General features: G+C 66.9%; 2 protein-coding genes across 2 annotated transcripts in view; one reads left to right on the top strand and one right to left on the bottom strand.

Annotated features, from left to right (window-relative positions):
• LOC144219900 (maestro heat-like repeat family member 5) overlaps positions 1-1,409 on the top strand; it is a gene marked incomplete at its 5' end in the record, with an annotated part of 67,602 nt that extends 66,193 nt beyond the window's left edge. Inside the window, one exon of the mRNA XM_077750017.1 lies at positions 18-1,409. Coding sequence (XP_077606143.1) covers positions 18-339 — 322 coding nt within the window. The remainder of the gene's footprint in view (positions 1-17) is intronic.
• A 1,501-nt stretch (positions 1,410-2,910) lies between these two features.
• PTP4A3 (protein tyrosine phosphatase 4A3) overlaps positions 2,911-15,604 on the bottom strand; it is a 17,006-nt gene continuing 4,312 nt past the window's right edge. The window contains exons 2-6 of the mRNA XM_077749955.1: positions 9,194-10,013; positions 6,997-7,089; positions 5,303-5,432; positions 4,740-4,815; positions 2,911-3,545 (exon numbers count right to left, since the gene is read on the bottom strand). Coding sequence (XP_077606081.1) covers positions 3,428-3,545; positions 4,740-4,815; positions 5,303-5,432; positions 6,997-7,089; positions 9,194-9,298 — 522 coding nt within the window. The 5' untranslated portion in view covers positions 9,299-10,013 and the 3' untranslated portion in view covers positions 2,911-3,427. The remainder of the gene's footprint in view (positions 3,546-4,739; positions 4,816-5,302; positions 5,433-6,996; positions 7,090-9,193; positions 10,014-15,604) is intronic.

Below are 15,604 nucleotides of genomic sequence, written 5' to 3'. Positions count from 1 at the left end.
CCCCGTGCCCACTGAAGTGGTCAGCCCTGCCCCATCCACACAGAGCTTGGTTGCAAAAGATTTTTCCATTTGAAAGAAAGATCTAGATTCAACAAAGAAGCGTCACACCTGTTGGCTCCCTGCCCACCATCTTGTGGCCCCAGAGGACCAAGGCAAGCCCAGGGGACACTGGCAAGACTAGGGGACAGGGACAGGCCCAGAGAAGAGGGGGCAGACCAGGTCTCCCAGAGACAAACTGTGAAGTCCGTGCAGGGTCCTGCGAATGACAGCTTGTGGAAGTCAGGTGGACTCTGGACTCCACCTGACCAGAGCCCAAGCCATGGCCCACCAGGGTCCTGAGGACCGAGAAGGCTCTCCAAGGGCAGCCACGGTGGATTGGGGCCATTTGCCAAGGCGCCCCCACCCCTGAGTCTTCAGTTTGTCTCTGGTTTGGAGCTTTATAGTCACCAAGGAGCTTTTAGTGGGGAAATGGTCCCTTGGCTGGTCCCCCTCAGTCCAGGTGACTCAAGGTGTCCCTCCACCATGAACCCCATCCTCGTGAGTCCAATCAGGGCTGGGCCAGAGCCAGACCTTCCCAGATGGTCCTGGATGAGCTGTGTGGCCTAAGGCAAGGGTCCCGGCTCTCTGCACCTCGGCTATTCCATCTGTGAAATGGGTAGAAAGACCTTCCTCCCTGGATCCCTCGCAGGACTGAGTCCAAAGGCAGTCCATCCTGGCAAGGACCCCCACCTCACATGCAGCCACCTGGAGACACGCCTGACCTTTAGCCAGGTCCTCCCTTCTTAGCCTTGGTCTTCCCACATGTGAAATGGGCAGATGGGCCTTTCCCAGGTCTGCCGAAGCTCCTCTTAGAGCCTGAGTCCCAGGCTGTCTCTCAGGATCCCCACTCGACCAGCCGTCTCCCCACTCGCCTTGTCTCTCAAGTGCGCACACTGACCACCTCCCACGCTTTTGCTCAGGAAGCTTCTCCCCCCCAGAACACCTTCCCCACTCTCTCCCCTCGGGGCCCCCCCACTGCCCCATCCTTCGAGATCCAGCCTGCATGACGCTGCCAGGAGGAGCTCCCTCCTCAGCCCCTCCTCAGCCCACCCCGAGCCTACCCCGCCCCTTTCTTGCACCAAACTCCCGGGCTGTCTCACCCCGCCCCTGCCCCCGGAGACTGTAAGCCCCTTGGGGGCAGGGATGCCCTGTGGCTGCACAGGGCTGGCACAGAGGAGGCCCCAAAACTTGGATGGTGGGTTGGAAAACTACAGCGACCTTCCTGGAGCACGCATTTACTAGCCTTCTCGGATGTGTTTCATTTGGTAGAGCTGGGGGCCCCTTCTCCACCCAGGAGCCCAGAGAGGGCTGGGGTCTGCGGCCCCAGCCTACCCGTCTGTCCATCTCTGAATAAAGCCCCTGAGGAGTGACTTTGAGGTGGCTCTGCCCTTTCCCAACTGCCATCCTGGGCACGGATCTCCCTGGGTGCTCCAACTCCCTGGCTGGGCGTCAGGGATGTGCTCCTTAGGGACCGAGGAGCGGGTTCACAGGGTACCCTTGGTCCAGCCTGGGGGCTGTGGTCTCCGGGCACAGGTACAATCTCCCCTAAGGTGGGGGGGCTTCCCTGGGCTAACACATCAGCTTCCCCCTCTGGCCCTGCCGGGCAGCGGGCAGGAAAGCCTCCTGCGCACCCTCCTCTGGGAAGTCAGCTTCAGCGAAAGCAAGCTTGGAGCTGGCGGGTCTGGACCCAGTGGGTTCCTGGAGCCGACAGCGATGTGACAGACAAGCCTTGGGTCTGGGGCCGGGGAGTGTCCCAACTCCTACCTGGCAGGGTGGCTGGGCTCTGCAGAGCCCTATTAGCGGCACCAGCGGTAACAGTTCACGGCCAGGCTGGTGGGGGCGCTGAGGGACGGGGCCTGTGTCCCTGCTGGCCACCTGCCAGTTCCTGAGGAAGGAGCAGCCCCAAACCCCCCCACCCGGAGCCTGCTGTTCACGTACTAGTGGAATGGGCCCAGGTGGGGGGGCACCTGCGTCCAAGGACACAAATATGTGCCAAGGCCCTGCTGTTGCCCTTCCTGGGTGCACCTCCTCCCTGGGAAAAAGACGAGGGGTGACACCCAGACAGCTAGGTAGGCCCTTCCCCAGGGGCCCGTCCCAGAGTGGGATGGAGGGAGTCTCAGGACAGGCAGACGCCAGGCCCGGGGCTGTGACCCCTGAGACGGGCACTGGGTGCCGGCAACTGGGAGAAGGCCTCTGGAAGGTGTCCACAGGGGGCTCCCGGGCGCCTGTGGGGAGGGGCTCTGGCACAGACCACCCCCCAGCTGCTCCCCACCAGCCAGCCAGGCCAGCCCGGGCCCCTCCGCTGGCCACGCCCCTTTGCTCAGCCAGGCAGCCGCCGGCCCCGCCTCCCCCTCTTGCACACACAGACTCACTCACCCGGGTCCCGTGGCCTCCTCTCCCCACCCTGCGCTGATGGCATGGTGCATCCCTGCACCTAAGCCAAGTGGCCACCACTGCCTGCACCCTTCTCCGGGCCTCTGATGCTGGCATGAGAGCACCTGGTGGCGGCAGGAGCGGCCGCCCCACTGGGCACGAGGCCCTGAGGAATTACCGCTTGAGCCCCCCCCCCGTCCTGCAGAGGGGCGGCACCGGTGACCCGGCCTTGCCTTCTCATGCCCCAGCCGCCCCCAACTGGGCAGGGCTGCACACAGGCCAAGTCACAGAGGTGCCCACTCTGGTCCAGGGATGTCCCCTGCCCCTAATCCAGGGAGCGCAGGGACCCAGTGCGGACACCAGGGGGAGCCCCAGCGCCCCCCGCAGGAAGGCTCAGGATCAGGTGGGGAGCAGCCTCCCTGGGCTCCACCAGGTCTCCCAAGGCCCCACCCCCGGTCCACTCTGCCCGGCCCACACCCCACTCTCCACGCGCACACAGCCACAGAGTCCTATTTTATTGCCTTCAGGTGTCCAGGACATCTGACAGTCCCCAGACCCAATAACTGAAAGTGCCAAGAACAGGTCAGGATGGGGGAGGGTCAGGCCCAGTGGCTAAAAAATACACCTGCCCCCTAACAAACGAGCCTGAGAAGAAAGCTGCCCAGGGGACAGTGTGGGAGGGCTGGGGCCGGGGGCGCCCCAGCTAAGCCTCGGAGAGATAGAGCTGCAGGCACAGAGACAGGAAGAGAGAGACGTCAGACTCGGGGAGAGGCAGAGACACAGAGAGAGACGGGGCTGCGGGGCCCAGGCGCAGACACGCAGAGACACAGGGCATGGGGACAAAGGGAAGGGCAGGTCCGCAAAGTGGCGGACGCGGGCAGATGGGGACACGGGGAGGAAGAGACAGCAGAGGGCACGCAGGGTGAGCCGGCCCAGGGAACACGGGGTGCCGAGGCGCCGGGAGAGAGGAGGTGAGACGGCAGGCGGCCCGGAGCCCCTGCTCAGAGGCCCTGGGCTACATGACGCAGCACTTGGTCTTGTGTGCGTGTGGCTCTTTGAACCGCAGTCTCTGCTTAGGCCGGTATTTCTCCAGGTAGGTGAGCTGCTTGCTGTTGATGGCTCCACGCCGCTTCCTGGGGGGACAGCACAGGGCTGGGGTCAGGGGGCGCGCTCAGCACCTGCCCGGCCCCAGGGTCCCGGGGGGGACAGCACAGGGCTGGGGTCAGGGGGCACGCTCAGCACCTGCCCGGCCCCGGGGTCCCGGGGGGGACAGCACAGGGCTGGGGTCAGGGGGCACGCTCAGCACCTGCCCGGCCCCAGGGTCCCGGGGGGACAGCACAGGGCTGGGGTCAGGGGGTGCGCTCAGCACCTGCCTGGCCCCGGGGTCCCGGGGGGACAGCACAGGGCTGGGGTCAGGGGGCACGCTCAGCACCTCCCCAGCCCCGGGGAGCTCCAGGCAGAGCTCGCCTCACCTCCGGGCCCTTCCCAGGGCTGTTTCCAGTGCTGACGTCACCCTTCCCATACCTGCTGTCACTGCTACCAGTCTTCACCTCACCTGGCGGTTGCCTCCTCCAGGCCATCTCCCAAACCCCGTGCCCCCATGGTACGTACCCTCCCAAGGTGTCCCTGTTTAGCCAGTACCGCCCCACCCCCAGGCCACGGGCTTCTATGGGGCCACAGGGTGGTGCCCAGGCAGCTCTGCAGCCAGGGAGGGAGGGAGGGCCTCAGGTGACAGGTGGCAGGGCGTGGGGGCCCCCCACGCAAGGCTGCTATCAAGCACTTCAGGAAGTATCCGTCCCCACCCACCCAGGGACTTGCTCTGGCCAACAGAATGGGAGTGGAGGAGACGGCAGGCAAAGCTTCCGGAGTCCCTCTGGCCCCAAGACGGGCATTGCTGGAGAAGGGCTGCCCCGCTGGGGACCCAGGGTCCCGAGCAGAACCCCCACATAAGCACATCCAAGGGCCACATGCGTGAAGGACGAGTCTAAGCTGTGCTGAGTCGCTGGGCTTTGGACCTGCCTGGTGCCACAGACCGGGCGCACCACAAGGACGGGGGCCCCTCCTCACCCCGCACCCCCAGCTCCAGGGGCCGCACACAGGGACCAGTCCCCATGGGGGCAGGCGGCCTGGCTGGGGGGCCCTCACAAATGTGTTGGAACCACAGAATGAGGCTGTGTGGGGCTGGGGGCATCTCTGAGGTCACCCTGTGGCCAGGGGTCAGGGATGCCTGCTGGCCAGGGTGGGGCATCCAGGATAAGGACCTCCTAAACTCAGACCCCCAAAGGCACACAGGCTGGCCTGCACCCCCACCCCCAGAGGCCACTCACTGGCGGATGAACTGGATGGCGTCTTCGTACTTCATCCCACTCTCGATGAGAGCCAGGGCCACAAGGACGNCCCCCCCCCCCCCCGCCTTCCCCTCACACCCACCGCCCAGGCTCCCCAGTGGTGGGCACGGGAGGCAGCTCAGCCCCCGAACCTGCTGTGCAGCCCCAGGTGGGCCAGGCACCTTCTCTGAGCCTCAGGCTCCCCAGGTGTAAACGTGCAGGAGGGCACAGGGCGTGGGCCAGACCTGGGATGAGGGCCTGATAAGCACCATCAACCCTGCTTGCTGGTCCTCGCCCTGAATCTGGGGGACCACTGCCCAGGCCACGACGGTCAGCTCACACGTGGCTGTTGGGGGATGGGTTTTTGGGTCTGGATGGGGGGTCACAGCTCCTTCCGGCTCGAGTACAGGGACAACCCAGCAGCGGGGAGGGGGTCAGACTTGGGGAGGGACTCCCACCCTGTGGTCATGTGTGACATGGGCCCAGCACCCACGTCCAAGGTCAAGGTAGACCTCCGGACCCCCACGTTCCAGTGAGCCCCACCCCGCCCCCACCGGCTCACCGTCCCAGGCCGGCCACGCAGTGAACGGCCACACAGCTGCCAGGGTCATCGCAGAACTTGGCCTTCAGCAGGCTCAGCCAGTCCTCCACCACTTTGCCAGGCGGGGGCGCTCCGTCATCAAAGGGCCAGTCCTGCAGAGAGCAGCAGCTCACGAGGCAGGCGGGCCAGGGGCCAGAGTGACAAGGTCGTCACTCTGGGAAGCACAGCGGGACCCGCGAGGGTGAGGAACAGCAGGCCCCGGAGGGCAGAGAGGTGGCCTGGCAGGCGGTCCGCACTGAGGGGCTCCTCAGCCTCTCTGCTCCAGGAAGATGTCCCCTTCCCCAGGAAGCCTTCCCTGGGCACCCCATCCTTCCCTTTCACAGGCACGGTGAGCCCTACGTCCCCTCCCTGCCAGCCTGTGCAGTGATTCTAGGGCCACAGCCTGCCCCTCGCCAGCCTGAGGAACTCTGGGTGGGCAGGCCCAAGGGGCGCAGAGTACACGCCCCCAGCCCCCAGCCCAGCGGCACAAAGCGGGCCTGGCCCAGCTACCGGGAAGGAGTGAGGAAGGGGTAGGGGTGAGGCCCACTGTCCTGAGAGCTGGATTCCAGAACAGCTCAGCTGGGCCCTGTCCAGACGTTCAGGGATTCATTTGGCTTTAAAAATTACACGGACGACCCACCCCCAAAGTGCCCTGGGAGAGGTGGGCGAGCCTGCCGAGTAAGGGCCAGCCCAGGGCACTGCCGTGAAGACAGGTACTTAGGTGCCAGTGGAGAAGACTCATGCAGGGCAGAGGGGATGAATCCGCGGGGGCTCTCCGGAGGTGGACAGGAAGGCGGCTCCCTGATGCAAAGCTGGTAGCTAAGGGGTCCTCCGATGCTGAGCAGGCCGAGCCCCCCGACTCAGGGCTGTCCCCGCCCTGCCACCCCATGCCTCGGGCAGCCCTGCACCAGGGGACGCACCATAAACCCGACCCACAGCCACGTGGCAGCGCGGCCGCCCCTTCCTGTGTCTGGACTGGTGTCCCCAGGGCCAGGGGCCAAGGAAACAGCCCCAAGGCTCCCTCTGCACAGCCTCCGAGGACGGCTCCCCCAGGGACTGCCCAGGTGCACCCGCCCCACCACACGGTGGCCCACTGGCACACCGACGAGCCTGAGATGAGCCCCCAGGCGGCCCAGCCGTGGAAGAGGCGGCATGGAGCCCCTGGGGCCTCGGTTAGCCCGCCTGGCTCAGACCCCTGCACAGGGAGATCTCGTTCCCGCCCGCGGGGCTGTGGAGGTCGCACCCCAGCCACCTGGCAGGGGTGGGGTGCTGTCATGAAGGTGCCCCTCCCCAAGTGGCCCCAGCTCTGGCACCTTCTGGCTGGCCTCAGACGGCGACTGACCCGAGCCTCAGTTTCCCCATACAGAGCCCCATGCGGGGGCTGCTGTGCAGTGACAGGGGGTGGTGCCTGGCAGCCTGGCCCCGGGGAGGGTCCAGCGACATGACTACAGCTGTGGGCGTGCACAGGGCACGTGCTCCTGCCTGGAGGGCCCCACTGGCCAGGGCCAACCACGGCCTCTCTGGATATGTGTCCCGCACCACGTGGCCCAGGTGCCAGCACGCCCGGGGGGGGGCAGGTGGCACGTAGTGAGGCCCCGCGGGCCCACCGCACAGCAAGGGGTCTCCAACCTCTCGGTGCGGCCCGCCCCCGCCCCCCCACCACCCCGAGGCCCTCACCACCACGGTGATGCCGTCCTTCTCCAGAGGGGCCTTGTCGTAGGTCACTTCGCACACCCGCACCACGGTGGTGGCCCCGTACTTCTTCAGGTCCTGGCAGGGAGGGAGGGCAAAAGCAGGCCGGGCTGCGGCTGAGGGCTCGGGGGTGCGGTACGCCCTGTCCGGGGTCCCCAGGGCAGGGCAGGGTCCCCCTCCCCCAACAAAACAGAAAGGCTGACGCCAAGAGTAACCACCAGGGGTGGCCCTTCAGGGCCCATGATGTGCTGGGGGTGGAAGAGCCTTTCCTGACGCTTCGGGACGAGGGTCCCTGGGCCCACCCAGTGAAGGCAGGGTGCCCCCACCAACCCTCATTGTGAGCTGGCCAGCCATGAGCCTGGTCTCCCGGCACGTTCCTGCCCTCATCCTGGGAGCTCAGGAGACCCCCCCCACCTTGTACCAGCATTTTCCAGAGAAAGCTCCTGGGCCCCCAAGCAGGGACAGGACACAGTGGCCTGCACGTGGCCCTGCATGGTCCCCACTCTGAGTTGCCCTCATGGATGGGTCCAGTTGAAGGCACAGCCAGACTTCACACGCAGGGACCTCACAACGCACGGGGCCAGCACCCGCTCAGTGGCTGGGAGGGGGCAGACCCTGTGCGCCAGTGGGGAAGCCCCAGGGCCACCAGAGGAAAGGTCAAGGCCGTTCACAGCCAGGCTGTTTATATTTATCCCCCTCGCGGGGGGTCCAGTCCACACGGCCACGTGCGGGGCTACTCCCACCACACCTGCTCCAGGGCTATTCTGGGAGCGGTGAGGCATCATCGGCTAGACCTCGCTCATCATGCGGGAGGGACGTTGGACACGGTGAGGGCAGGACGGCTATTCTGAGAACGGGCGGCACAGGAAGGCAGGCGGGGCCCCGAGGCCACGGGGTCACCTCCGGATTCCTCTGTGTGAGCCGCAGCGGGTGTTGCCACCCAGCCCAGGGTTGAGCCCTGACCTCGTCACAGACTGACCTTGCCCCAGTCACACACTGAGCCCTGACCCTGGTCACACTCTGGACCCGACCCTGGTCACATGCTAAGCCCTGACCCTGCCCACACACTGAGCCCTGACCCTGGTCACACTCTGGACCCGACCCTGGTCACACTCTGGCCCCCTGACCCTGTTCACACACAGACCCTGACCCCAGGCACGGGCTGAGTCCTGTGCTGAGTCTTTCCCCAGTTCCTGCTATTACCTCAAGGGTGTCAGCTGTGAAGAGGGGCCGCCCTCCTCCGCAGGGCCCCTGGCGCAGCGTCCAGGCCCAGGCCCCGGCCCCTGATGGCAGGGCGCCCGCTGCCTCCCCCCATGCACTGTTCGAGGTCCTCACAGGCCCAGGTCCCTGTTTCATTAGGACAGGCACCATGGGGGCGGCTCTCACGTTGCAGGGAAGGGAGGAGGGGCTGAGACCTATGCTCGGCTGCAGGCTCTGCAAACCGCCGCGCGCGGGCACGGCAGCAAGCTCTACAAACAGCTGCGTGTGGTGGCAGGCTCTGCAAACAGCAAGGTGCTCTGCAGAGGCCAGGCTCCTCCCGGAGGCCCCGTGGAGGGCTGCAGGCTCAGCCAACACATCTGGTCACCCCAACGGTGGCCACTCCTTCCTGTGACCAGCTCAGCCTCTTACCCAGCCCCCTCTCCCACAGATCTTCGCCCTGAAGCCTGAGGCCCAGCCTGTTACAACCAAGGCCTCTCTGAGAGCCAGCGGGCCTCCTGCAGCCTGGGCTGCTCATGGAACTGAACTTCGCACCCCCGTGGGCCTACGTGCCTGCCTGCAGCTGTCTCAGCAGCCACTTCGCACCGTGGGACCCTCCCCTTTCCTGTGCAGCCTCTGCCCAGAGGCCACAGCAGCTGCTCCAGGCACAGGCCATGTCCCCGGGAGGTGGGGCCGCTTCTCCTGGTCCTGAGCCTGCCTCTCCTCACACAGCACACACCACTGCCCCCGCCCTACGCCAGCCTGTCCGCCGGCCTGTCCTGCAGCCCCCAGGGAGCTGCTGACCCCAGACCGCCCTCACAGCCGCTCCCCAAGAGCCTCTGGGCTCCCCGCTCGGGGTCCTATAACCAGGGCCACAGCTTCGCTCCCAAAGGCAGTAGGTAGCTTGACGACTCTAAATCTTCCCTGCCCGACCCCACGCCAGCTCCTGGGAGGCGAGCCGGACATCCCAGCGGGCCCCACTCACCTCGATGAAGGTGCTGAGCGTGGCGTTGGTGGGGTTGTGCGTGATCAGAAAGCGCATGCTCTTGTAGCTCACCTCCACGGGGGCGGGCCGGTTCATCCGCGCCATGCTCCTCCCGGGGGGGCGGGGCCGCACGGGGCTGGGGCCCCCCCGCGGTGGAGAGGCCCCCACCTGCCCCCCACAGCCCGAGGAGACCGCGGTCCCTGTGCTTGTCCCAGACACGGAAAACTCTTTGGAAACGTGCCCCAGCCGCACAGATGCTGTGCAGATACCTCGGAGGTGGAGGAGGTGAGGAGCAGAGCCCAGCTCTTTACAAAGCAAAGTAAAAATAAGGGCAACCAAAAACCCAGCAAAGAAAACTTTGAAAAGCCCAGAGCGATCGGGCCGCCGTGGCTCCGTCCAGCGCTGTCTGCCTCTGGGGACGCCCCCTCTGCATCGGAGGACAGGCAATCGGCCCCCTGCGCTCAAAGGCGGGCCCCAAACCCTCAAGGACCAAAGGAAAACCGAACTTGAACTGGACCGACAGGGGCGGAGGTGGTGGGCAGCGGCCGCTGCGGGGGGGCGGCTCTGACACACAGGGCCTCTGTCACGTTACCCCATCGGGGTACTGCGAGTCCTGGAAGGGGCCCGGGGGCTCAGGCGGCACAGCCGGCCCTGGGCCGGACAGCAGGGGCCATCGGCGAGCGAGGGCAATGGTGAGGGCCAGAGGCGCGCCGGCCTCCTCAGCAGCTGACGTGGCGGTGATGCTGGGCCCGGCAGTATTCGGAGCTGCCGCCCGAGGCCTTGTCCATAAGTCCCAGGCAGCTCAGCAGCAGGCTAACGTCTGCAGGACAGCAGAGGAAAGGAACAGAAACAGGGGGTCACTGGGAAAGGTACATGTCTAACGCCCTTCCGGGAGAGGGAGACAGTGCTCCCCGGGGCCCCGCCACAGGGCCATGCCGAGCAAGTGACCCTCCCCAGGCCTCAGTTTCCCCCACCTGGGAGCTCAAGAAAGGACAACTCCCACCAGGTCTAACCCGGAGCGCGGACAGCCACGGGCGTGGCCTGAAAAGGGACGGAGGGAGGGATCCCTGGGNTGGTCCCCCCTCTGCAGCCCCTGCCCAGCAGACACCCCACCCCCACCCCAGCCACACTGCTCTGCGGAATTCTGGGCCTCTGTGGAATTCCTGAGCCCAGATCATTCTGGGAAGGCCAGTCCTCAGGGAAAGGGGCTCAGGCGCGGGTGCCCAAGTGCCCAGGGACAGCGGGGTGCCAGGGCTGCGGCCCCGCTCATGGCTGCAAACCACCTTACGCTTGTCTCACGAGTGCCCCGTGGGAACCTCCACCCCTCCGCTGTCTCCACCGCTCACCCCAGGGCCAGCCGGGCGCCGGAGTAAACAAACGGGCTCTGCCCGCGGGGAGCTCTGGAGAAGCAGAGGCAGACCACAGCGGCCAAAGGGCCACCGGGCGCCTGTCAAGGTGTGACTGCGCAGGTGGCCAGGAGTGAGTCACACTGTGAGGGCCGCAGGGAGGGACACGCTGGGCCGCAGAGTCCAGCATGGAGCACCGCCACACACCCATCTCTTCCTCTCTGCGACCCAAAGTTCCTGGGCTGGGGTCCCAGCAGGAGCACCCTCCCCCACCCCCACTCCCACCCCCACACACGGGCTTGGACACCTTGGGCACATCAATGACCTCAGTTTCCCCAGCTGCACAATGACGGGTTATACAAGATGCCCCTGAAGTCCCTCCAGCTGTGACCCAGCCCCACGAGTCACACCCCTGTCTGCTCACTCGGCCAGGCCCTCCACCCCCCAACCCTGCAGCTCTTACCTGCGGCCCCGCCCCAGCACCCCCTTCTCCAGCCGTCCACCAGGCAGGCTGAGCCCGCGGAGCCTCGGCCTAGGTGCAGCAAGGACCCAAGGCCTGGGCCCCCGGACATGAAAGGACCAGCACAGGGGCCACACCTCAGTCCTGTGCCAGGGTCCTGGGAGGGCCGGATGGGGAGAGTCCCGGGAGGGGGAGAAAAGCCGAGAGAAGGAAGCCTCAGCCCCAAACCTGAACCGTCCCAGCACAAGCCTCCCTTCTGCTCAGAGCGCAGGTGAGGAAGGAGGCGGCCGCGGGCACCCTGAACAGCACACAAACACCTGTCCCTCCTGGGGCAGCAGGATGTTCCCGAGTGTGTGTGTGTGTGTGTGTGTGTGTGTGTGTGTTTACCAGAAGGAAGGAAGAAAAAAGGCCCAAAGAACCGCAGGGTGACAAGAGGGGCTGAGCTGCCACCTCACTGCCCACAGACGCCGGGTACAACGTGGCCTGGGCCTGCTGCCCAGGATGCCCGAACAGGTCCTCAGGGCTGAAGGTTCCTGGGCAGGGAAGGGCCACACTCCCATCCACCTGAGCCTGAAGGTGTCCCCAACTGGCAGAGCTGAGGGGCTAGACTGGCTGGGGACAGGGAGCAGCGTATAGGCTAGAGTGGGGTCAAGGGTCACACCAAGATCTCTCCCAGGCCAGGGTGGGGTCCTTGCAGAGTCTGGGTCCCCCACTCCCAGCGGGGAGCAGGCAGTGAGGCCTCACCCCTGCTGCCCCGGGTGCTCCCACAAAGCTCAACCCCCCCCAGGGGCCCTTCCCCAGCCACACCCCCTCAAGGAGGCCCCTGTGCCCAAGTTCTCCAGCACCCCCCCCACGCCCCCCACCGTGAGGCAAGAGCCCTGCTGGTAGCTGGGTGTCTCCCCACGGGCCTTCCTGCCAGAGGCCCCACGACCGAGCTCCCGGGACCCAGCAACCCTCCCCCCACCTGCGGGCACCCAACCCTCTGCTGTGTGCCAAGCAGTCATCCATTGGAAGCCACTCAGGGGACCATAAGGTCGTCCCTGTTTGCAGAGGAGTAAGGGGACCAGGGAGAGAAGGCGGGAGTTCCCTGGGCCCTGACCAGGCGCTCTGTGCCCACACTGAACCCCAGCGTATGCGAGGGGACCCCGATTCAGGGAGGCTACAGCCCTCATTCCTGGTCACAGCCTGCCGAGTTTGAATCCGCTTCAGAGAGGGCCAGCCCCTCTGGACCCAGGCCCCTGCGGGAAGCGAGGGGGGGCGGGACTGGAGCTCAGTGAGGTCCCAGGAGTCGCAGAGCGGCGGCGTGGGCGCTCGGTGGGCAGGGCCTGGACTTGGCACCGCGAGTCAGGTCTTGGATGGGGGCCACCACGGCCGGTGCTGCGTGAGCCCCGAGGCGCGGGGGTGGGGGGGGCTGGTTCCAGAGGTGCGGGCCNCACCCCGGGGTCCTGGGCGCCCCGCGGCCCCGAGCTATTTATAGCCCCCGAGCATCACGTGGGCGCGACGGCTGGTGCCCGGGAGGGCCACTCGACTCGTTGTGGCTCCCACACCTGCCGCCTAAATATAACCGCGGGCTGCCCGGCGTGCCCCGGCGAACAAAGGGGCTGCGGAGGGCCGCGCGGGGGAGAGGAAGCGGCAGGAGGAAGGGGAAATGCGAGCAGAGGGGAGGGCGGCTGACCATTGCGAGGCGGGGCCCCTGCCGCGGAGGCGCCTGCCTTCTGCGGGCTGTGCTTGGGCGCCGAAGCCCCCTGGCACCCCCGCCGGCCCTCTGCGGCACCCTCTGGGGCTCCCCAGGCTCCCACAGCAGAGGGAGGGGGACCTGGGCACCAGGAAAGGCCCGCAGGGGGAGCGCTCCACGCGGCAGACAACAGGGTGCCCGTGCCCGGGGTGGGGGGGGGGAAGGCTGACGCCCACAAGGTGAGGGCCCTCCGACCCCTGCCCCGGCCTCACCACCCCCCAGAGCTCTTCCACTTCCTCCGCATCCCGAGCACCTTACTGTGTGCTGTTCCCCCCTGAGTCCCCACCACTGCTGGGGGAGGCTGCTGCCGTCCAGCCCGCCCCCTCGGCGTGTGCAGGGGAGGAAACTGAGGCACTGGGCCAGGAGCCCACACAGGGCCACACTGCCAGCGGTCTCCACGTCCCACTCACCCTCCAACGCTCAGTGCAGGCCTCCCCGCCCGGAGAGGCCCTCTGTGATGCTCCGGGTGTCAGGGCCTCACCAGCCGGGTCCTGGCTTCGCCTCCTGGGAGCACCACGTAAGGAAGGCAAGTACTCCCCGGACCGGGGGCCTCAAGAGTGGAGGCTGACCTCACAGCAAGGCCGTACCTGCCCCGGCCGGCCCAGAGGCCCCCAGAAGGGACTGCAGCCTGACAGACGCAGCCCCAGCACACCGGGTCCCTGGAGGCCTCACCTCCCTGGGAACCTGGCTGGGCAGCCCGACCCCTGCAGTCAGCAGTCAGAGCCTGGGCCGGGCAGAGGGGGGTGTGCAGGCAGGGGCCTAGCCCAGAGCCCGGCCCCCCGCCAGGCTGTCCCCGCACTGGGATAGTCGCATTGGACACGCCTGTGACCCTGGCCTCCTCACACCCCTTACCGTGTCCTGGCTGCAAAGCCCCCACAGGAGCCCCCCACAGGTACACCCCTGCCAAGCCAGGGGGCCCACCCTTCAGCTCAAGGACCCCAGGCCAAGGGTTCCTCTCCTGGTGCCTCCGTCCAGCACCAACGCGCTTGGGCACCTCACTTCCAGCAGCCCCTTCCAGAAGGCCGTCTCTAGGCACTCAGTGACACCCCCCCCCTCCCCGCCCAGCATCCCAGCCCGACCACTTCCTGAGGGGTCTGCCCCTCCCATGCTGTGCCTGACGCTGCATCCCAGGAGCAAGATTCGTGGGCCACAGGGTATTCAGAAAACACAGCAGGCCAGAGAGGTTGAGTGACTTGCCCAAGTCACACAGCCAGCAGAAGGACCACGGTCGGGGCGGAGTTCTGCTGAGCCGCAAGGCCCTGCACACGGCCACGACTCCGGGCCTCAGGGGAAAAGGACCCCCGGCGCAGGCTGCTTGCAACACCCTCGTCTGTTTCCTTATCCATACAAGTTCCCACCAAGCTCTCTGGTCTGCACCCGAGACCCAGAGTCCCTGTGCCTTGTGGCGGCAAACCTGGGCCCGGGCAGCACAGTTCCCCTCGACTGGGGCCCCCGCTCTGGCCAGGCTGGGGGGGGGGGCGCAGCTGGCACAACAGCAAGCCCTTCGGAGAAGTCTATTTTTACCAGAGCAGGAGCCGTTCCTGGAAGGCTCCCAGAGCGAGCCCAAGTCCCCCCGCTGCTGGGGGCGGGAGGGGGGTGCTGAGAGGCCGGGCCCACNCCCGCCCCTGCACCCAGCAGCACTGAGGGGCCGGCGCCCTCCCTGACCAAGCACTGCTACCCTCTCCCCCGCCCCGCCCATCGTGGCCTGTCCCCTCTCCCTGCAGCCACACGCCCTTCGGGGCAGAGCGGCCCAGTCGCACCCTGCCTCCCGCACGGGGTCTGGCACCAAGAGGGCTCCCCACTTGTTTACAGAAGGAGCAAATGACCCAGTGTTCTGGGCGGAGGTCCAGATCTGAGAAATATCCAGAACCGATCACGGGATCCCAGCCCCTTGAGGTCCAGAGGAAACTCAAAGGTCACCCACGCCACCTAATGTCCAACTTGCACACCTCCAGCGACAGGGAGCTTACTACTCCTTGGCAGCGCCTCTCTGCCTTCAGGCAGCTCCCGGAGTAATCGGCTCCTCCCCGTAGTGCCCGCCGAGCGCCAACCGCCGGGACGGGATCCAGCAGGAGGAGAGCTTCCGAGCAGATTAAGCCAGCACGACGGGCATCGCCGAGGGCAGGAGGGCAGGGCCGGAGGCTCAGGTGACCAGGGAGGCGTTCCTGGAGAGGCCGGCCAGGTCAGGGGGACCGGCTGCCGGGACTCCCTGTGCCGCCCGGAGCCAGGGCTCGCCCTCTCCGGGGCGCCCGGCCTCCTCTACGGAGACACTGCCGGGGAGGCAAGGCGCCTTCCGAGCCGGTGCCAGCTGCAAGCTGGTCCCCACGGGGCATCCCAGCTCTGACCTGGAAGCAGGGCACAGGGAGCAGGCTTCGGGTCCCGCTGGGCCGGGCACCTGTTCCACCCACCAGGAGCTCACGGAAGAGGGAGCTGCCCGCTGCCCCTCAGCCTCGCATGGGCCCCTCACACCAGAGGCTTTCATGGTGCCCGGCAGACGTGGTGCCGGCGGCCAAACCGAGCGGCCCGCCCCCGAGCCGCCCTCGAGGGCCGTCGGCCACCAGCCCTGCGGACACCCGTGTGCATCCCTAGAGCTCGGCTGAGGCTGCCGGGCTCCACCCCAGCTGTCGTTAGCAGCGGGCACAGGGCAGCTGGGCCACACCAGCCATCCTGGGACCCCCCCACCCTCCCAGACAGGACGCACCCAGCAGGCGCCAGAAGAACCTCCCGGGGACTGGCCCTGCCCCCAGCCCCTGCCAGCCGGAGTTCACAGCTGGGGGCAGGGGGCAGGGAGCTCCGTGGCCTGGCAGGTGTGGACATCACACGGTGCCACACGGGCCACAGGGTATCCAGCACGTGAGGGGACTGCTCAC

Source organism: Crocuta crocuta, unplaced genomic scaffold (genome assembly GCF_008692635.1).
Source record: "Crocuta crocuta isolate KB4526 unplaced genomic scaffold, BGI_CrCroc_1.0 scaffold119, whole genome shotgun sequence".
Classification (NCBI taxonomy): Eukaryota; Metazoa; Chordata; class Mammalia; order Carnivora; family Hyaenidae; genus Crocuta; species Crocuta crocuta.
This window is presented reverse-complemented; position numbering and strand designations above follow the sequence as displayed.